The sequence below is a fragment of the Lepidothrix coronata genome, unplaced genomic scaffold, assembly GCF_001604755.1.
Source record: "Lepidothrix coronata isolate B3197 unplaced genomic scaffold, Lepidothrix_coronata-1.0 Scaffold57, whole genome shotgun sequence".
In the NCBI taxonomy this organism is placed as follows: Eukaryota; Metazoa; Chordata; class Aves; order Passeriformes; family Pipridae; genus Lepidothrix; species Lepidothrix coronata.
Genome location: NW_016690237.1, coordinates 4,418,785 through 4,440,896, shown reverse-complemented (window position 1 = coordinate 4,440,896; position 22,112 = coordinate 4,418,785). Strand labels below are relative to the sequence as shown.

The following is a 22,112-nucleotide window of genomic DNA, read 5'->3' as shown; positions in this document are numbered from 1 at the left end:
GGACAGAGTATGTCTGAGTGATTCTTTCAAGCGCACTTCAGAGAAAGATGGTCTCCTCTTACAAGCTACTTGAGCTCTCACAGCACCACACCCTGCTTTGAAGGCAAGGATGTCAAACAGGTTGGTTTTCCCTTGCGGGGAGGAGGTGGACTCAGAGCATTCTGGCTCCCTCCTCATTGGGTGCTGCCATTGCTTCCCCCGCTCTCCATGCTTCCTGCCTGGGTAATAAATAGATTTCTTGGAGCACAGTTCGCACCTCAGGTGCTGCTCACAGCTTGGCCCTAGCAGGGTTGTTTGCTTTTGTTACTTGTACGCAAACAGGTTTTCAGGGACTTCCCTCTGTTCTGCATTGCTTGGATGTGATGGTGAGAGACCTCTTTGGGCAGAGACGGTGATTCTAAGCGTGTCCCTCAAACCTTAGCACTGCCATTGCAACATCATCACTTGGAAAAAAACAAGCGGTACAATCAAGGCACTGCATAGAAGAGCATGGAGAAATTCAGAAGTATTTTTCTTTTGTGCTTTGGCTTCCTTCTAGTTCATGTAAGAGGTAAGTGACCTTTGCCTTGGCTTATTTCTAGAGCATGATCCTTAAAAATGAAAAAAAATCAAAACCTTAAACTACAACCCCTAAAACAAATATGTTTGTTTATTTGGAAATGCTTGCTGCCTTTTGTTTGTTTGTTTATTGGTACCAATTCATGAGAAGCATTCAGGAGTGTTTACATAAGTACTTCTGCAGTTTCTAAAGAGATATATATCTCTTGGATGATTGCTCATAATAACCATGCTAGTTGGAGTTTCTTCTTTATAATATCTTATTTTCTCTATTATGTTGCTCCCATAAAATTATTCACAAGCTCAGACTTGAGTATAAAATTTTTAAATGGAAGCGGTAAAATGAGAGCTTCCAGAGGAACTTAAGAAAGTGATCCTTAGTAGAATACTGACTTCATGTTTTAAAGCTTTTCTTGGTTATTCATAACTTGAAACATATTAGTTTTTTTGTGAAAACAAATTCTTATTCAGTTTAAAGATTCTCATGCTTTTTGTATTGGTGCATATGGTTAAATAATTATAAATTAATGATCGATTAACCTTAGTCCATGCATTCAGCTCACAAGCATACATTTTTTCATGCAGGATTAGGTAAGAATTGAATACATTTTCTGTACATATTTTTGATGAACAAATAGCAGTCAGGAAAATGTAACCCTTTCATACTTAGTCATTTAACTATATTCAAACACAAGGTCTTTTAGCAAAACATTCTGTTAAACTTTTCTTGATGTCACACCAAATAGGATCATCCTTGTGTGCACTTGCCATATGGTGTACTTGTAACCTTTTCTTTTTTATGTATTAGCATTACTTCAGAAGCTTGTAGTGCAGTGTTTGGCTGCAGGAAGAAATCTATCACTGATCACTAGTTCCAAAATAGCTGCTGCTGCTGCTGATCCTCCCATCACCCCTGATTGAAATGGAGTCCCTAGGAGACCTTGCAGTGATGAGCAGGGAAAACACTTTGCCTTAACTTAGTGCAATATTTTGATTTTAACAAATGAGAAATTATTTAGAGGTCTTCAGCAAGTAACATTGCATAGAAAGAGCAGAGCAGTAGGACTGTGCTGGCCTGTATGTAGCGTGTCGTGAGCAGTGATGATTCATGCAGTCTCTCATCTCTGGCATGCAGATTTTCTTGTTCTGGAGGACTGTCTTATGTTGAGTATTTCTGTTCAAACAATCTGAGCATGAGCAAGCCAATTTCCATATACTCTACCATTTTAATTATAAAGGTAGTCAGCCTAATCATTCTTGATTTATGCATGTCTTAATTTAGAGCCTGTTCAGGCCCTGCTTTGGGGGAGAAGTCATTGCTGAAAGTTGCTGTGAGCTTTGGGCACAGTCTTATGACTCTGGAAACTATTTAATCCACTTTGATGAACAAAATTAGTTGTTTTAATCTATAGCAACAGACATTGAATTTCATCATCAAAGTATTCACCATGTTTCAGGGGACATATACAGGAACCACTTCTCAGTCCCCAATTAAGACATGATATGAGAAAGGCTTGGCCATGCTGGTAAAAAGCTGGTCTAAGTCCTCATGATAGAAATGTCTGTGGCATTATTCACCTTTTTATATTGCAGCTTAATTCTTTTCTAAGCTGTAACAATCTGTGATAACTTCTAGAAACTACTGGGCCACCACAGTCAGACCAGATGATGTTATTCTTCTTCTCATTTAGCACTTCCTTTATGTCTGGCTATCTTCAGTTGGTTGGCTAGATTGCCTTGATGGACACATCTCAACAGAAGAATGGCATAAAGAAGGACCATATTTTGCAAGGAAAGTAAGACCTGTACAGTTCAGAAACTTACATGCTCAGTGCAGTCTTCCATTTTAAGCTGCTTTGGCTTTTGTAATTTCCAAGCCTAGGTAGGTTGCATGAAGGCTCCCATGTAAGTTGAGCTGCAGCAACTAATTGTCTGAATGGCTTTTACCCCAATCCAAATGAAACTTTCCACTGGAGTCCATCCCATGTCAGTTACTGAGGCTGCACTGACATGTGGTAATCCAGCTTGGGCTGTGTCTACATTGCCCACTTAGGCTGTGCTGAGACACAACTAAGTTGGGTTCCTAACCCCCCAGTAACTGAGATCATGCACTTGTTGGAAACATAGTGTGGGTCTTACTTGGACCATAAACCTGTGTGCACACCTGCAGTGGGGAAGCAATGCAACCTGAGGGCTCTTTCCTTTATGGACCTGGAAAGCAGGTGAGGCTCTCACTCAGACCTGACTGTCCAGAATGCTCCTCAGGTTCCCAATATAGACATAATCTATATATCCATGGTCTTTAAGGTCAGCTGATAGATCACGTGTTTACTTAGTAACAAGGATGGTGAAAAGATTGATGTCTGAGATGCCTTAAGTTTGCTCCATCAGGTATGGAATGCTACACAGGTAAAGGGAACAGCATTTATTGCTAGCCAGTAAGCCATGTACCACTGTTTAACTAAGGCTTACTAAGTTTTTGACTCAAAATTAATTGTATTCTTGATTAATTAGCTGGGCATTTTTTGGGGAGAAAATTACAGATCTCTTTGGATTTGAGACACTATGTGACTTAGTTCTATGAATAATGTAGTTTTCACTTGAGTTAAGAAGCAGAATAGAAGAGATGGAAAACACAGTCCTGTTTTTCTTACTGCTCCATCTCGCTCCAGTCCTCACTGTCGTTCTGTGTGAGGTCCCTGTGCACATGCTGAAGCGCTCGTGGGAGCGAGGGCAGGGAAGTATCAGACAACAAATTTACTCCTGCTGACCTCCAAAACTATTTCACTCCCAATACCAGAACGGCCATTATCTGTAGGCATGTCAGTGCTATCATTCAAGGTTGTGATTGCAGCGAGATAAATTGACATACCTGAACTGGTTGAAACAGTAACTGAAACACTAATGGCAGAGTTGTTGCAACATCAGAGTTTGAGAAGAGAAAAAAAATGGGGTAGTTACTCAGCTTCTCAGATTCACTTTTCAAACATTGCTGCCACATTGCAAGCCTGGCAGCAGTGCCCAACCTGCCTGTTTTCAGTATGTATTTTAACTCATTTGCATCAGCAATTGTCAATCCCTTTCCGCCCCATGATGGTAATTAGAAAAACAAATGTCAGAATTCTTTCAAGATTAGAAATTAATAAAAATAGGCCCTTAAGAGAAGGGAGGTTCAGATTGTCTTGATTAGTCTTCCTTCATTTCCACAGACTGACGTCTATGAATGTTATGGAAAAATACTGTCTAAAATCTGATCTGTAGCACAGTATCTCATGAAGGCAAACAGGGTCTCAGATGATAGAAAGGGCTTGGATGAAAATATGAAAATATAACAGTCCCACTTCCATTGAATAAGCTTTGTCTGTCATCAATAGATTTTTAATTCCTGAGGAATTTATCTAGGAAGTAAAATCACAGCAATATATTTTTAAAGGGCAGCAATGCTTCATATTAAATGAAAACAAAGGCCAGAGTAGGCACTAAGATTAGCAGAAAAATTAAAGCAAAATCCTTCCTTACATCCCAGGTCTCCTTCCTTACATCACAGGTCTTACAACACCAGTGGTGAAGGAACCAGGAGCATACACTCCACATCAGGAACAGTCCTGAGTTAACAACAACAAAGCCCCCAGGATCACAATCTATATTGCATCAAAACTGCAGCTCCATCTTGCAGACTACCATCTGCAAGGAGCAGAAGTTGAGATATGAGCTAGATATTTCTATTCACAAATGTCTTACAGACCATTTTGTTTCCTGAGTGCAATGGTAAAAGAAAGAAACTGGCTCTTTGTTCGTAAATCCAACCAAGATATTCACAACATTTTGCATGACCATGACAAGGCTCTTCATTTCCGTTCTCTGTGGAAGACTAAGCTGTCAGATCCTCTTCCAAGTCTCTTGCTTCTGAAATTCAGATACAAACTGATGCTCCATCACCCTCTGTCCAGGGTTATTCTGAGAGGCTTCTCTGTGCACTGTGGTGGCACGTGCAGAGGCTTCTTCAGCCCTGAGAAGGGAGCCTAATTGTATTTCTCCTTTACTCTGTAGAGACTTTGTTGCTGAACAGACCTGCTAGCTTATGTCCAGCAAATCTTTCCAACATCATTCCTTTCTGGAAAACATGTTCTTAATGGCATGAAAGAGAGAAGAGGCAGGCCTTGCTTTATTGCTGTCTTGCATCGTAAACACACGAGCAAAGAATCTGTATAAAACACCCTGATCATCCACTTTGATTTGGCAATATTACTAACCCCTTTGGAAGTAATATAGATATTTATGCTGATGGGCTACTGTGACTTCAGGGGGCACAGAATTCCTGAAACAAATTCAACTTGATATTAAGTTACAGGATAGCACTATTGAGATCTGTGCTACCTCTGCTGAAGATCTAGAGGTATTTTGCATGTATTTTACCAGTGTACTTGGTATGTCTAGAGCAAAGCAAATATCATAGAACTAGAAGATTTTCTTTCATGTTTGATGAGACCATGCTGCACAGAGCTAAAGCAATACTGCCACTCTTGCTTTATTAGCCCATCTAAGTTGCTAGTAATTATTTAAATGTGTTCTTGTTTGAATAAGTGAGACAGTCCTTTTAATTTCCCTTGAATTCAAACTACAACCAGAAGTGGCCTAGCTAAAAACATGAAGCCAATAATCAGGCCACATGTTGTGGTCTATATACTGGATCTTAGGTCTTAATTATAGATTTTAAAGCATACTCATTTTCCACCCCAGCATCGAGGAGTTGTAATGGCAATCATTGTTTATGAAACTAAAGGGTCATGAAGGAAAAACAAGCTACAGTAACCTCATCAGGAAATATGGATCATGAGGGTATTACATGAAAGAAATAGTTCCTGCTAATTGAGATTTTGTCCACAGTGTCCACTCTGGGGTGTAAACTTTAATGTTCTCCCAAAACTTTTCTTAAATGAGTAATTTCCTTTAAACAAACATAATTGCTTCCTGAATAAAGTTGGATCAATAAAAGGGTGTGTTCTGAATCATATGCATGGGAAAATCCATCCCATTTTCTCATTACAGAGGAAATAGGTCTCATGATTTTATTATAATCAGAAATGGTCTGTGCAAAGAATAACTTACTATTTCACCTAAAAAGTACATAAAATGGGTCTCATGAGTGGTTTTGGTAACATATTGTTCCCTTTTAGAAAATTTTTGTTCTCATTTTTTGAGTTATTCACTTCTTCCCCAGTCTCTGCCAGCTTCATAATGTTTTAAGCTCATTGTATTCACAAAACAATTCTTATTTAATTACACTGAAGAAATCATAGTTGTTCATGTCTTAAAATACTGTAAAATAAGCTTTTTTCCCCTTTCTATCTAGCTCACAATTTGAAGTTAGTTGCTTCTAATTTATTTGTAACACAGGTAATACCATACCAATCATATGACTGCTAGTAATGAACTCAAACCCAATTAATTTAATCATAATAATTTAATAATATTAATAACAAAATTATTTATCTAATACACATGTGCATTTATGCATTTGAGATGTATGTATAAACACATAAAAATACATTTTTTCATGGATCTTAGCTTCATTTTTAATACTACACTGTGCATATTAAAAGCCTGAGAAGTTAATTTCATTTGTCGCATAACCGGATTCTCACTTAGCAATATTCATGCTGTCTTATTTAAATATGCATCATTTTAAGGGCCACAAGCTCTGCTTGTAGGGATTCAGTGCAGGACTGAGCCTAATTAGGGAAATTAGAAATTGCAGAGTGATGTCATGGTAGCTTTCTGTCAGAAAACTTCTGGCCACAGTTATAATGATGGACTGGTAACACTCACCTGCAGAATCCAGCCTTGTTCCTGGTAAATCCTCCTTGAAAGCTGTGGGACCTCAGACCCTTGTGATCAAACAGCTACATAGTTAAAGGGTGATGCATCCATCTAACATTTAGGTAACAAATTAAATCACAGACAAAAGACACTCCTGTCTGCATTTTAGCTACTGGATATTTGTGTGACATTTTCAGAAAACTAATATGGGCCAAAGCTTGCGAATATTAAATGCACATGTGCCTGAGGACTTTGCAGGGGACTGACTGCCTTGGCAGGGTAAGATTGCCTCAGCTCCACGGTGCTTCAGCAGGATGTGTCTTATATTCAAGGGAAATTACTTAAAACTGTCTTAGTATCTCTGTGGCAAACAGCAACCGTAACAGTCTCCATATCACCAGCCTTCCACATATGATATTACAAAGGTTAGGCTGGGTCTACACTTCATTTTTTTACTGGCACAGCTACAGGTCTTGGGTGGGAATGAGGGAATTACATCCCAAATAAAATTGTCAGTGCTAGCAAAAGTCCTGCTGTTATTATAGTTCATTGTGTTTGAGCAGCTAGCATAAACATAATTAAAATAGGTCCTTTCTCAATACAATCCCTATATCCATCTGGAAGGCTTGCCTTCTTAGCTTTGCATTTTCTCATTTGCAGATAAGGACTGTTCTGCGGTGTTAGGCAATGCTTACAAGCATTTTTTCAAATTCTCTGTTATGAATCATTGAGGACCACCAAATAAAAGCCAGTATTACAGTAATTTTATTTCTTTGTCAAAACATGGATACTCCCAGAAGAAAGGTTAGAAGTTATGCCAAGAAATAGCATAGTAGCCCAAAGTAGTAATAACAGAAATAACTCTGTTACCACCTGCATAGCTAAATATCTTCATAACTATTCAGGTCTCATAACTTTTTTCAACCAACAAAACAAACAGCAAGAAGCATATACAAAGGCCCCAATCAAATAAAACCCTCAAAGGCACAAAGCTCTTTTCACCCCACTAAAATGTCTTTCATTCTCATTTTCATGAGTATATTTTTAGTTGTTTCTATTATGGAAGCTGATCCAAAAAAAAAAGGGTCATTTTTATATGTGGAAAATGAATTTCTTTCAGTCTGTTTATTCTGTGGAGAAGCTTCATTAATTTATTTTCCTTGTCATTTATCTTCAAAGTTCTCTGAAGTGACTGCAGTTCTTATTGAGCTAAATATTCTGAGTCTCTAATGTGGTTTTGTTTTTAGACGCACCCTTTTGTGAATGAAGTCTGGGCTGTTCAGCTATTTAACCATCTGTTATCCTCCAAAATTAGATTCTTAAAATGTCTAGGTACAGTCTCAGAAGTAGTAATGAGCATATAAAATTCTGCTCCACAAAGTCCTAGTCCTTGTGGTCATTTGATCCTATTATCAGAGGAAGTTGGGATGGAAGTCTAAGCAATCTTTTGGTTTATTGCAATATCACTTGTAATGCTGCACAGATGTCCATATACAAACTGCCCATCTGTCAAGGTTTATATTTACACAGCTAAAGAGATTTCAGTGTGGATTCCTGTCTTCCTCCCAAGCAGTCATTCTGTGTTGGTGTCGGTTTCTTTTTATTGCTAGATTTACTGTCAGAAATAATTTTTAAAATATCAATCTGAAAAATTTCTCTTCTTAAAATTGATGTAGCTTTCTTCTATTTCTCCCTTGCAGTCTCAAAACAACTCCTTTTGCCTTTTCCCAGGTTTTTGATGACAGAACAGACATACAATAGGAGAGGGAAATGTTGTTGTTGTCCAGGAGAAGGGCAGATGTTAGTAACTGTTTCAGTCTGTTGTTTTGCTTTAGTTCTCAAGCAATTGAAAGCATCTGCATCATCTTGCTTGAATTCTTATTAGATTCCACCTCCTATTTTTATTTTTTTCTAACTTCAAAGAAATATGGTACCTGAAGTTTTCCAGTCTTCCTTCATGAGATGATTTTGTCACATTCTCTTTGCAACATTAGGACCTCAATAGTTGCTTTCCATGTTGTTAGTTTGTGCATGTCAGGACCTGTAATGAAGCTGGTTTTGCCAACAGCTATTCAGTGTTACAAAATTATTTCTGATGACTCATGTTCTGATTATGGTTACAAAATTATTTCTGATGGCTCAGTCCAACATGAAATGGTTTTAGCCCTGACAACAGCATCCTGTGGCAGTGGGGCTCAGGTCAGACAGCCTCCTCCAGCACTCAGGATGTCAATCAAGTGAGGATTTAACCAGAGGACAAAATCAAAGGACAGTCAAATTTAAGTTGCTTATACTCCTGACACTGAAGAAATGCTTCATAAACATATAATTTGACCATATAAGTCAAGGCAATGCCAGGATGTCAGCCTGCTGGTAGTGGCCTGCATCAAGATCAAATGGTTACATGGCTGGGGAGCAGCATGGTGTGACTGCCCATGGACAGGGACTCAGGGCCAGTAAAAGCTGGTGGCGCACTCAGGGCTCTGGCAGGGAATATATTCTGATGAAGCAACTTATCTATTTTATGTATTTATATATTTAATGGGTTCATACTTAAAAAAACAACCTGTCAGTGTCTTAGAATATATCTGTAGTAGTGGCTTTAAACTGAAAGAGAGTAGGTTTGAATTAGATGTTAGGAATACTTTTTTTTTTTTTTTTACTGTAGGGGTCATGATGCACCAGAACATGTTGCCCGCAGAAGCTGTGATGCCCCATCCCTGGAAGGTTGGATGGGTCCCTGAGCAGCGTGGTCTCATGGGAGTTGTCCCTGCCTATGGCAGGGAGAGTTGGAACTAGATGGTCTTTAAGGTGCTTTCCAATCCAAATCATTCTATAAATTCCATTAATATTATCCACCTAAAGACCCCATCCAATGGTTACTGGACTCGGCAAGGTTAGTGGCCAGGGCACCGGAAGGAGAGGTGGCAGAATAAAGTGACACACTGAGAACAGATCAAATTATAAGAGATAAAATGCTACTCTAATAATATTAGTGGGAAAGCGTTATGCTGTTACCTATTTTTCCTTACCAAACATGAGTTCCTCATAATATTTTGTAGGGATAGATTTGCTTTAGAAGCCATTTGCTACTTTGTGTTCCAACCTTGCTTTATCTCTTCTGTCAGACCCCAGCTATAATTAAGTTCACAGATTCACATTAAAATCATCACGGGAATCAAAACATTTCTACTTTATGCTCCTGTGCTGACTCTTATTTGAGGATCACACAGTGTTTCACCACTGATAATTAATCTTTCTGGGAGCTCTTTGATACAGCAAGAGCTATTATTCAGGAACAGCGATTAATGAAAAGAATGCCATGAAGATGTACAGCACCTGTCAAGATCAGGGAGCTGAGCTGAAGCCAGAGCACAGTTGTGCTGAAGAACCTCTGACAGCCTCTCTCTGTTGCTCAGTTTCTCCACTTGAACAACAATGCCTTTCTTGCTGTGAAGTGTTCAAGGCTTATCAAGAAAAACACTTCAATGAAGAGTTTGGTATTAAGCTTTTTAGATGGGAACATAAACAGATGCAGAACAAGAGCATCTTGAGGCTTACTCGATAGAGCACAGCAATACTTTTCTGTTTAGGGAAGTCATGACACATCAAGACTTTTTGTCAGTTTGTGCCAGCTGATCTTGTATTTGGAATGCAAACACAAGGATGATGCAGTTTCAGCCTGGATGAAAACTAATGGATACATATTCTGCAAAGAGGTGTTTCATGAACGCTGTGTATTAAAAGGAAAGTGGCAGATTGTAGCGTTGAAAGTAAAACTCACATGAATAACTGTGTGTGTTCTGTTCAAAGTTGTCTGCTTCAGTTTATATATTTTAAACATTTCCCAGTTTTATTTACCTGCTAATTTCAAAAGTCAGGGTGCTAATTGCCCTGCTGTGACATTTAAAGACATTGTGGTCACCTAACACAGAACTGGAAGGATTTTTTTTTCTCTCTTCTCAGACTTTTTAATGTACAGGGAAACTAAATTAAGTAAACACATCTTAATATCTTTTGCTTCTGGCCCATGTTACAGGAAGAATTAAAAAAAGAAAGTTGATTTGTGTTACAAGTGATCACAAGTTTGCCAGTAAAGCTGCTCTCTGAAACTGCGCTGGTAAAATAATAATGAAGATATTAAAAATTCTCACCTAATGATTTTGGTTTGCAAGTACCACACTGAATGCTATTTTCAGCTGTCTCCTGGCAATAGTCCTGTGCCCTATAACCTGTGTTCTTCAAAGGCATGTTTGCACAGCAGATGAATATAGATAACATGAGAGAGCAGCTTCTCCTTGCACTACCCAAACAAATAGCTTCTTTGAATTAAATGAGCCCATCTCTCACAGTCATTCAGGACTGCACAGCACAGGGATGACAGCTGACAGCTTGTTCTGTGCCTGCTCCAGTTTGGATGGGGAGATTTTTTGCCTCTTACTGGTGTTCTGGCTTTGTACAGAGCCCTCTGGTCTGGAGGTCATGGAAACCTGTCCACTGACTTAGTGTCTTTTTTTTTTTTTGTCACATTCCTTATAGGTCAAGGTGATTTTGATTTAGCTGATGCCCTTGATCACCCAGGTATGTAAATCTCACATCCTTATTTTACTATGGCATTTACAGCCATAATAAATCTTAAGTCTTTTCCCTTGAGGAATGGAATATGAAGTGGCTACCACTTAAGTTAAAGAGATACAGAACTGGAAAATGCTAGATTTCAATGTTTCTGTCATAAAATGAAAGACTTCTTTAAAACAAACAAACAAAAAATAGCTTTGAAAACACATCCCTTCATTTTTAGCTTCTGCTGTGATAAACAGCTGTCTAGATTTGCAGATATCTGCTTTTGTTAAGTTGAAGCTTATTGTTTATTGGTGTGTCGTTGTGTCCACCAGATGACATAATTACAAGGAAGCCTACAGTGATCAGAAGACCCACAAGGCCTGGGCTGAGTGAGTAATAATAGCTGATTTTCTATATGTAAGAAACTGTCTCATGAGATTCTTGATAATTTTTGCTACTGTACTTTAGCTGAGATTATTTAAATTATAGCTGTCTTCTTTATGTAAAGTAAGTGGTTTTTTGACAGTTACCATTTACAAGTCTTTACCACTTCCAATAAGGCTTTACAGCCTAACTGGCCAGTGATATTTTATTTCCTGAAAATCTTCTTCACGCTTTTCCAGACTGTATTGAACTCCCTGAGGAGTATAACAATGGGTAACTGTTGCTAAAAATGGATAACTGATCTTCTACTTTTTTTCCCATTCTTTTTTCTTTTTGCATAATTATTCATGATGCTTGATAACAGACTCAGAAAAGAATCAGAAGGAAATTAGGTGTTCTTTCTTCTCACCATGTATTTACTTCATATTATCTAGTACTAGTTGCTACAAAACCTGTGTCATAAAGGAAAAAAGGCTCTAGACGGTGGAGAGAACCAAAAGGTTTTAGCTCTAGTCCTTAGAATGCGAAACAATAAATTCCAGTGTTAATGCTGAAAAAAACCATTTTTTTATGGAACAAGTTATAATAACATAGAGCTTTTTCACCTAAACAACACTGAAATAAATTTCTGTCTATCAAACAAAATATTTGAATTGGAAAATGCTGGATAACGTTAGCCCACACAACAACTTTAGGTCTTTTTCTGGATAAACAGTGCAGTAAGACTTGCGATACACTAAAGCAGTTATGTTTTCCACACAACAAAGGGCTTGCTCTTTGAACAAACAGGGGCAGCATTTTGTGAATGTGGTAGCTACTGGGTCCTTTAGTGGTTGCATTCTTCCTTCCCACTTCATTTGGCCAAGAAAATCTGCATTTGGCCTAGATTAGAAGTGTCTGTCTATTTTAAAATACTGCCCTAATTGTGGATTTGATCTCATCCTAATGTAAACATTTCAAGTATGTTACTTGAATTGTGCCTAAAATACTCTGTCCTTGGTCACGTTTAAAGGTAGCTTAGGGATTCCAATACCTGCACTGAAGCTGCCTCAGTCAGGTGAAATGAATTTGATTTTTAGGGACTCAGAAATCTGTTCGAGATATGACTGCCAAATGATTCGAATCCACTGCACTAATTCTTGAGAATTAAGAACTCCACATATTACAGACCATTCGGAATCTCTTTCAGCACTGAAGGGGATTGCAGAGAGTTTTAAAAATCTCAAGCCCACAGTGTTAAAAATCAATTATTGGATTTGGAAAGTGCAGAAAGATGAAACAGTAGTATGTTTCAGCATCTGCCTAATGCTTCATCTTAATCTCAGGGTTGCCTCTATGTCTCGTTCAGTCAATACCATTGAGAGGTGAGGCTGGCTGAGATTTTTGGTCAGTTGAGGCCAATTACTACACAGGCCATGTCCTCTGGGCATCCCACACATCTCTGCCTGAGCTGAAGCTCTCCGGTAGGTACCTTCCTAGTGCAACAAAATTCATCACGAAATTTAACAGAAGGTAACGTTTATTTACAAAATCTCAAAATAACTTGATTTTACCCACTCACATTCATCCTGCATTTGATTTAATTAAGCCATATCCTCAAACCCATGTGCTCATGAGCACCGAGGTGTATGTGCTTAGGTGTATGTGCTCTGGTGAGCATCATGTGCAATATGGGACAAGGTATGCTAGCTATTGAGCTCTTATCCTGTCTCTGCGGTTCTTTGTGATCAGGAATGACAAGCTTGTTTATATACAGATCTTTTATATCCTTTAGGAGAAATCAGGCATTATGGAGAGGTTCTTTTGCCTCATAATATTTCTTACTTCATTGTCTCTGAACCCTATGCCAGGTTGCTGCCCACTATCTGGTTTTGCTTGTTTGGAATACATGGACTATGTCCAAGACTTATTTTCTGGATGGATGATCAGGAAAAGTAGTGATATGCTGCAACCTTTGTTTTAGAAATTCTTTCTGCTTTTCCTCTGCTGACAAGTCATCTGTGCTGTCATCTTATGGGAACATAGGCCAGCTGGTTTTGACAGAAACAACATATTCCTCAGTTTTATGGAGGGAATAGTGACCTTTATTGTCTCTTCTTTTAACACTTTGCTGATTTTTATGGTCCCTACAGACACGTGCATTTCCATTCGTATTTCATTCATATCACCCTTAGCATTTATGCAACAAATCCCTGCATGAATCCTCCAGAACAGAACCCTAAATTTTACATGAATTCTTCATATCAATAATAAATTGAATCCAGTTTTCAATTTATTCCTTTTCGCAGTGTTACCATTTGACAGGTAAAGGTATTTTTGAAATGCAACTCTCTTCTGGCCAGACACAGGGAGGATCAACACCTGACAAGAACAAACCAAATTATGTAGAATGAATTTGATCACTTTCCTGCCAGATTTCCTGGTGACACCAAAGCATTTCTGAGTTGCCACACAAATGAGACTAGATAACTAGATATTGTGCAAAAGCAGCTTCTCACTCCTGCTGGATATAAAGAACACGAGAAGGCAGATTTCTGTGTGGTGATTTGGGAATTCTAACACAATTATAACGAAAAAGATATTTATTTAATTGAGAGTCTATCGAATTGTCTGTGGCAATAAGCACTGGTGTCAAAGTTTAGGTAGGTTTTGCTGTCCCATTTCTTCTGATTTATTGTAGCACTCCACATTTATAAGTGTAAAGAAAGGGATTCTTGGAGTTATGGCATCCATCTAACGTATTTCTCTCAGAGCTTGCCATCATTCCATATACACCTTAAAATATCACCCACACCCTCATATCCACATCCGTATGTTGGAAACAGAGTTCCTCTTTTTGCATCTGCAGCTCATAGACAAGTTGTTTATTGGATGGAAAATTCCATCCCAGGTACAGCAAGACACGTGTACAGTGCTGTGGCAATGGTAGCCTGTTGATTTTCTGTGTAACATGCACATACAGACATTTAAGTCTACTATAAAACCTTTCTAGCTCAGACAAAGAAAAACTAGGCTATCACCCAACCTCAGACAGGTGCATTGGATTGCCTGAAGCAAAATTTTTATGTCACCGTGACCCTCACATAGATTAGTTGATTCAATCTCTCTCTCCAAGTAGGTTTATTGCTTCCTAGTATTTGTTCTTGAAATGGGTATTCAGTTTTTGTAGTTCAATAAATTACACTTAAGCCAAATATACATATACCAGTTTTAACCACAGACACAGGTGTTGACCATTTAGCATATTTAAAAAATAGATACAGCACAACATATTTTAAAAATAGCTTTAATATGTTGACATAGCAAATTTTATTTATGTGCTTGCAGATATATTAGAGGTATTGATCTTGATTCAACTATAAAATTTATTTTGACATCATTTACAGCAGAAAAAACTCTTTGTATTTTGAGTAAAAAATACTGTATCATTTGTCAATTAGTGTGCAGGAAACTACTAGATTCTATTAGAGTTTTAAAGAAAAGTGTAATAGCTTAGGTAAGTTTGTGGGGCTAACCTGAAAAAGGTGCTTGTCAAATGTTCAGTTGTACATGTTCCATTAAAACTAACATTTCACTTCCCACAAGAGTTGTGTCTAACTCACTTTTCTGCATCTTCCTCCTATTCATTTTTAGACAATGATCTACATTTAGGAGATGCTCTTGGTGGGGGTGAGTACTCTCTTCTTTCCTTAAATATAATGTTGGCAATTTTTTTAGTCTTTCTCTCAACTCTGCCTAATTTGTGAAAAGAGATTGCAATACTGCAGGAGGAGCTATGGTAATGAGAGTCATTCCAACTCCTGTACATGCAGCCCTTCTACCTGAGGCCATCATGCAGAGTGGGGACAGCATCTGGTTGCCAGCTACCTAAGAGCTTGCAGACTGGCCTACCTGCATGAACTGAAGTCAGCTGTGGCTTACATTACCATGATAGACCACCCCAGGAATGGCTGGGGGTAGGGAGCTTGACCCATTCGGTTGTGATGGTTCAGGAAGGTGTCCTCTGACAGAAGTTTGAAGACAACAGGTGATGGCTGTAGTTTCTTCAGCTACCAAAAATGAATCTGCCTAAGATTAGGAATCAGAGGTAACAGTGGATGGAGAGGTTTGAGCTTCTTGTAACTTTAGTGATGGCAAATTAGAAATTCAGGAAGGAATGTTTCAGAGATGAGCACTGCTGATACAGCTTAAGCTTGAAGTCCAACTGTTGTAATATGCTGTTAACTGCCAGGTATTTCTGTAACACCCAGACCTGACCTAGGAAGTATTCACAGTACTGTACAGAAGCATATAAATTCTTGACTTTAGGAATTTTTCCACCACTTGTTTAGTGTGTTTAGAGATATACCAAGGATGTGAAGTACTCTAGATAGGTTCTTGTACACTCAAATTATCCAAAATGCAAGTAGTGTTGAATCAAAGCCTAAGGTTCCACTTGAATCACAGTCACACAAAAGAAAAATTACTTCTCAGCCCATTGCACAGAACTTGCCTCAGTGGTCTGGTTTAGTAGTGTTTCGATCTTAGAGAATGACACCTTTTATATTGTGTTTTCCCATTTCCAGGTTCCCCAGTGGCACTTCATGCCTGTGGTTTATTAGTCCACACATTCCAAAGATTAATCTAATTTTATTAATAATTCCCATGTGTATATTGTCATTTATTCCTGCCCATACTAATTGTTCAATTCCTGCAAGTTATTAATGACTACTGTTATGAGAGGATGGGTTCAGTATATTGAGTAAATTATCAATTAATAGCTTAAGTATCTTCAATAAACCCAGCATTTTCACTCTGAGGATGGCAAATGATGTTTCCCTTGGTTTTTATTTCTTTGTTCCATTTACAGCTCAGGTTCTTAATTGACATTCATACATGGTATAATGAGGTTAGGGATATGTATCTCATTATCAGTATTTCTGAACACATTATCTTTCATTATCTGTGACATAGAATATGTCTTCTTATCCTTAGAGAAGGCTGAATAAGTGCAGGAACACAACAGAAATGAAAAATGGGATTGGTAGTTTTCTGCTTTTGTGCCATAGTGAGTCTTAGTTCATTACACAGAGAGCTGAAACAGAGCAAGTCCCTTCTTCCATTGAATATAATTCATTGGACAAAGTCTGATTCAGCAAAGTTTTAAGACTCTACCTAAAATCCATTGGCTGTAGGCTATACTCACAAGAAGTTTAGCACGGACCTAAATAATTTGCTGAATCCGAACCTAAATGCTACTTAGAAAAAGAAGCATACTATTTAGCAGCTAGGCAAGAGAAAACATGGTGAAAAGGCATCTGGCATGTTTGGAAGGTGAAAGAAAGATTTAAGGTGGGGGAGAGAAAGTTCTATTTATTTCTGTGACCTAATTTTCATTTATTCAGAGCTAAATTCTCTGTCTGGCTATGAGAACAGTTAAATATGTGACTGAACTGGTTGAAGAAAGAATTGCAAGAGAGGACGTACTCTACATATGCAGAGCAACAGCCCTGGACATTAAATTTTGCAGGTTTTGACCTGAGTGAGCTTTTGCTACTCCAGCACTGTATGTGCAGTTTGGAAACTGCTATGAGTCAGATCTCCTGCTCTAGCCAATGCACCTCTTTCCAATACTATGGCAAATGCTAGCACAAAGTCCTAAAAAAAAAATGAAGCTGACGTCTGAGTTCCTTTTGCACAGTTCAAGAGCAGAAATTTCATCATGCATTAGATAAATTCAGCATCTGTTAGATGAAACTAATCTGCAGATTTTATTAATACCTGCTGATGGCACAGACATGACCTGTTGCCTCTGGCCCAACCTGGAACACCAGCTTCTCTGTCAGCTCTGCAAAACTGAACCACTGACACCCAAGTAACACATTGTATCTCCCTGTCAGCATTAAACAGTATTAGCACTTGACAGAAATACATTAAATATTTTCCTTCAACATTTTCATGAATTCTTCTCATGTTTTAATTTAGAAAACATTCCCCGTTCACTCCCAAATCAGTTTTAGTAGCTAGCTATTTGTTGATATAATGCTTAAGTAGTTTTAAATAGTGACAAAGTCGTTTTCTTAATTCGCTGGAGGACAAATTAGAAATAGGTAGAAAACCTCAAATTATCATACTTTTTATTTAAAGCTCCCAGTTTTGCCCATTCAACCATCTAACAATATTAATTATCAATAGGTGACATCTCAAGAAAACCTTTATACCCACCTCTTCCACCACGACCAGGAAGTTATAGTAATTCTGGTAAGAATATTTTCTCCTAAGAAAATCTAGCCCTATGAACTGTTCAGAGCAGATATTTTTAAGACTTTACTCTCTTATTTCTTTATTAATAGCTTTTATCATCCTTTCCCATCATCTCCCTTTTTAATCACTGTTCCAATCTTTGGAAAGATTTTCTGAGCTTTAGTGTTGGTACCATAAAGATTTTCTGTCTGCCCAAAATGTGAGATACTGTCTCCTAAGTGGCCTGAGACTAATACTTTGTTTACATTTTCGTTTTGGGCGTGTATACACTGCACTATGAGATGGTTCAAATTTGACATCTAGCCACAGGACATGGATAAGTCTGTGTTCAACTCTGTACTGAGATGTGCATCTGAGATGGCTCTGGGGCATACAGCTAGTGGGACTGAGGAGAGGGATGCAAACCTGTATCGTTTTGAGTATGATCCCGGACACCCACTTAAATAAAATGAAATTGGCACATCTATCCTGGCTACCACCATGTATCCTGTATTTACTTCTAGTATGACTGTAGTGGTGAGCCATGGACATGTCCTTCTGGAGTCTTTCCTAGAAAGGACCCATTGACTTTCTGCTTCAGGAACCACTGGAATTCGAGATGTCAATATTATATAAGGATCTGTGCTACTGAGAGCCCAAGTCCACATATCCCACAGGTGGAGAACTGGTAGACACCAACAGTGTTAGTGCTTCAACTTTCAGGTGAATTTGGGTAGGTGACCATTCAGTGCAAGACACACGACCCATCTACTATGTCGAAGCTGGGATTTCAGAGGTCTCTCATGCTTACCTAGAATATTAAAAAAGGAGTGGACAAGGGAACTGGAGGGGTTACATTGATTGGATAATTTTGCAACCAGAATCTTAATCTTCATCTTGCAGGAGGTTTTGATGACTCAGATCTCCTTGATGGGAAGCCTTTACCACCGGTCATAACAGGTAGCATTTCCCAATTCCCCTTGCACCTTCTTCCTAACACTTGTAAATCAGAGCTGTTTGGTTTTGCTTTAGTGGTAATCTGTTTGTCTCTGAGGGACATTTTTATTTAGATTAGCTATTCTTCACCAAAAAACATGGTTATGAACCTGAAGCTAAAACTTGAAACATATTCCTAAACATTTTGTAGCATTCTGGCACATGCCAGAACCCTACCCGATTTATCCCTTTGAATTCAGCTAGGACAGTCCCAAAGCAAGGGGTTTCTGCCCAGAACTGAAAGCAGATGCACCAGATCTTGACTTAAATTACAGATAAGTCATATGATTGTCTGGCAGCGCAGAATAGCCAGAGCATACTGGCCTCCCACTCCCTGTGAAATCAGTTTGATGCAGACTGCTAGGTATGACACTTCTATTAGATAATAATATTCTTCTCCAAAGATGAAGTGTCAGGAGGATGAAGTTACTCCTCCAGTCAGCACAGCTGTCAGTGAGGACTAGAAGGGGAGCTCCTCTCTTGCGGTCCTGTCAAGCTGCACCTTTTGCCCTCTTATACAAAATTATACTTTGCTGAGCAAAAGGCTGAGTTCTCAAAACAAGTTGACAAACATTTCTTTGATGAAATTTCACCCTCTATTCCAGGAGAAGAGGAGCATCATTTCAATCATGGAGGAAACACAGGTATAGAGTAAATCATTTATTCTACAATTTATTTCTGATCATCATGATATAGAAAAACAATGTTAGCCTTATAAAAGTAGCATATATACTACATTAGGCTTTAAGACAACATTTTCACACCAGCTGTAATATAACATAATTTCTATTTGTCTGCTTAATTCTATTGTTTCACCAAACAGTTCTCACAGTTTGGTAAAAGCATACTTTAGTACACAATATGCTTAAGTCGAACTATTTCAATGCCTCTGAAATAAAAGCCAAACCTTTCTTTTTCCACAGATTCAGGATTAATAGCTGGAGTTACATCGCCTGTAATTTCTGCCTTTGTAATATTGGTTGTTGGATCCATAGCAGCCTACTCTGCTTACAAGAATAAGAGACTTTGTTTCAAACCACGTGGTAAGACCAAATCAGTTTCCCACTGATTTAGTTCTAAAGTAGATGGGAATTTGATAAACAATTTGAGTGGGGGCAGAAACAGGGCAGGAATAAAGGCATTTAAAAATTTTGTCCTAATGAGCCTCACTGGTCTCTAACAGACACTGGTAATTAATATTCTTCATCACGGACAAGCATGGGAAGCCATAACATGCCCAGAAGATGGATATACATCACTTTGTGAAGGAAATTACAGGGTGTGAGGTCAATGCCACCACAGAAGTGCCTGGCTGTTGTGGTTCTGCATGTGGAAAACAGCCTAGTTGCCTCAGATCAGCCTCACCAGGGGTACCCCATGTACCCTCTGGCCAGCACCTGCATTTTAGCTCTGGCCTGGGTAGGATTCCTGCCCCAGGCTGTACCACATCCCCACACACCTGTCCCAGCCTTGAGTCCAGGTGGCTGGCTGGCTGTCCTGGCTTGGCCTGTGGCCTGACTAGTTGCCTTGTCTTCACCTGATGATGGCTGGCCCAGTTGCCATCACCACCGCTCTGTGCACACCCACCACCAGGGAGGCAACAGCCTGGGCCGTGCGCTGGCTGCCCTTGGCTCGTGGTTCTGTGGGAACAGCCTGGGCCTGTCCCTTTGCTATCATAGAGGGCAATTTAAACCTCTAATTCACATTATATGTTCTCTAATGAAACTAATAGCTAAGAAATAAGTGGAATGCAGGAGAAGCTTCACAGGCATTTCTAAGAGATCTGTGTAATCCCCTGGCACTTCAGGAAGTCTAGGAGTACCGTGGCAGGCTCCAGGGCAGCTGCTGCTGCTTAGGCACTGTGGGAAGGCTTGGGCAGGGTTACATAGGGGAAATCCAGCTGTAATATAGCCCTGGACACCCTGGAAGAGGCTGGTCAGGGCTGTGAAGGCTGTTTGTGCCCTCAGGGTCCCTAAAGTCACTCATTTTCCCTCCGTTTCTATGGCCAGAATGTGACTAAAGCATCAGGTCAGTGATCCCACAGCCCTCTAGAAATGGGGAGTGAAACAAATGGGGAAGGCTGTCCATGTGTCTCTGGGGATACAAGGTTCTACCTGTTGTCTCAAACGGACTGAAGCAAAAAAATACTCTGAAAAGCTGGCAAAGAGCATCCACAGTGGAAATACTGAATGTTCAATCCTAATTTTTCAGGTGGGGCTGCAGTGTAAACCACTGAAGGAAGAGTTGCCCTCTGATCACAGGCTCCTTTGGTTGGTGACATTCTACTGTGCCGTTCTGACAAAAAAAAAAAAAACAACTTCTTTTAATGAATGTTTTGTTGAGACTGCTCTCTCTAACTTGATGTCACTTTTGTGCCTTGAGCTTCATGTCATCAAAGATATGCTTAAAACATCCAGGGATTGTATTGCACTATCTGATGTGCATTTATAAAGGTTGGATATGGATTTTGACTCAGAAATTATTTTAAACAATAAAGAATCAAGTGCATTATAAGCTAAAAATGGAAAGTTTTGGGTTTGTCAGTATTTGAGTCATCGAACAAATTTCTTTTTCTCTTTTCAAAATTACCCAAAAAACAATCCCTCTGATAGAATAGGAAAAAGGAGTTTGCCATTTTCATTCATGCATGTTGGGTTTCTTCAATATATTTCTGTAATATTTATAATATTTAAGGAAAACTTATAGTTGTCTAAAGGATTAAAAATTTTACTGCCTTTACTTTGTATTTATGTCTGAATTTTAGCAAAGTGAAAGGAACTATAGGTAGAAAATTCATTCTTAATTTTATAATAAATAGAAAAGAATATGTATATTGACAAACCACTTTAAAAAAATAAAAATAAGAGAAACACATGCTGATTTTATTTCTGTATTTATTTATTTAATTACTTAATTACTGAAATGGTGTTTAGCTCTTCTCAGGAACTAGAATTTCACATTAATTTAGTTTCTCTTTTTGAAAACTTAGGCCTTGCTCTAGGAACTTTTGAATGCACTAATATGGAAGCTGTTTTTTTTAAAAACAACATATTATTCATAGCTTCTGAAAAGGGACAATGGGTACAAAGCTTTCTGATTCATTGAGAATGAGTTTGTGACACTTCATTCTCTAAAATCCAAGTCACAGCTTTTAAACTCTATACATATGTGGAGGTGTGGTTGACAGTTTTTCTAGCAAAACTGTTTCATCTTTTTGCCTCATTCCTAATCAACTTTGACAGTCTCACAAATGTCCTTCTGTAGATAAATCTATCACAAAAACTAACAGTTTTCCAGTCTCTCTGACTTTATTTAGCTAACTGAATCAAAATACCAGCAAATAAGTGAAATACAGATGAAAGATGACAAAACTATTAGTTTACTGACAATACTTCCATTTTAGCTAACTTTTTAAAGCATAAGGCAATCACTATGTTGTTATCTTAATTTTGTATGCAAAGCATGGTTTTGCTACCAAAATTTCATTTAGATGAAGGTAAACATGACTTTGTATTTATTAAATTGTTGAGAGGAAGACATAAACTGGAACAGTAATTTTTCTTAAAGTA

General features: G+C 38.5%; 1 protein-coding gene across 1 annotated transcript; it reads left to right on the top strand.

Moving 5' to 3' along the window:
* Nucleotides 1-489: 489 nt before the first annotated feature.
* On the top strand, nucleotides 490-21,164 carry XG (Xg blood group). Its single transcript, XM_017816598.1, has 9 exons — nucleotides 490-550; nucleotides 10,918-10,959; nucleotides 11,274-11,330; nucleotides 14,959-14,994; nucleotides 17,500-17,565; nucleotides 18,451-18,507; nucleotides 19,149-19,187; nucleotides 19,467-19,586; nucleotides 20,755-21,164. Exons 1-9 carry the CDS (start codon nucleotides 490-492, stop codon nucleotides 20,769-20,771), a joined length of 495 nt encoding a protein of 164 aa, XP_017672087.1. The 3' UTR covers nucleotides 20,772-21,164.
* The last annotated feature ends 948 nt before the right edge of the window (nucleotides 21,165-22,112 follow it).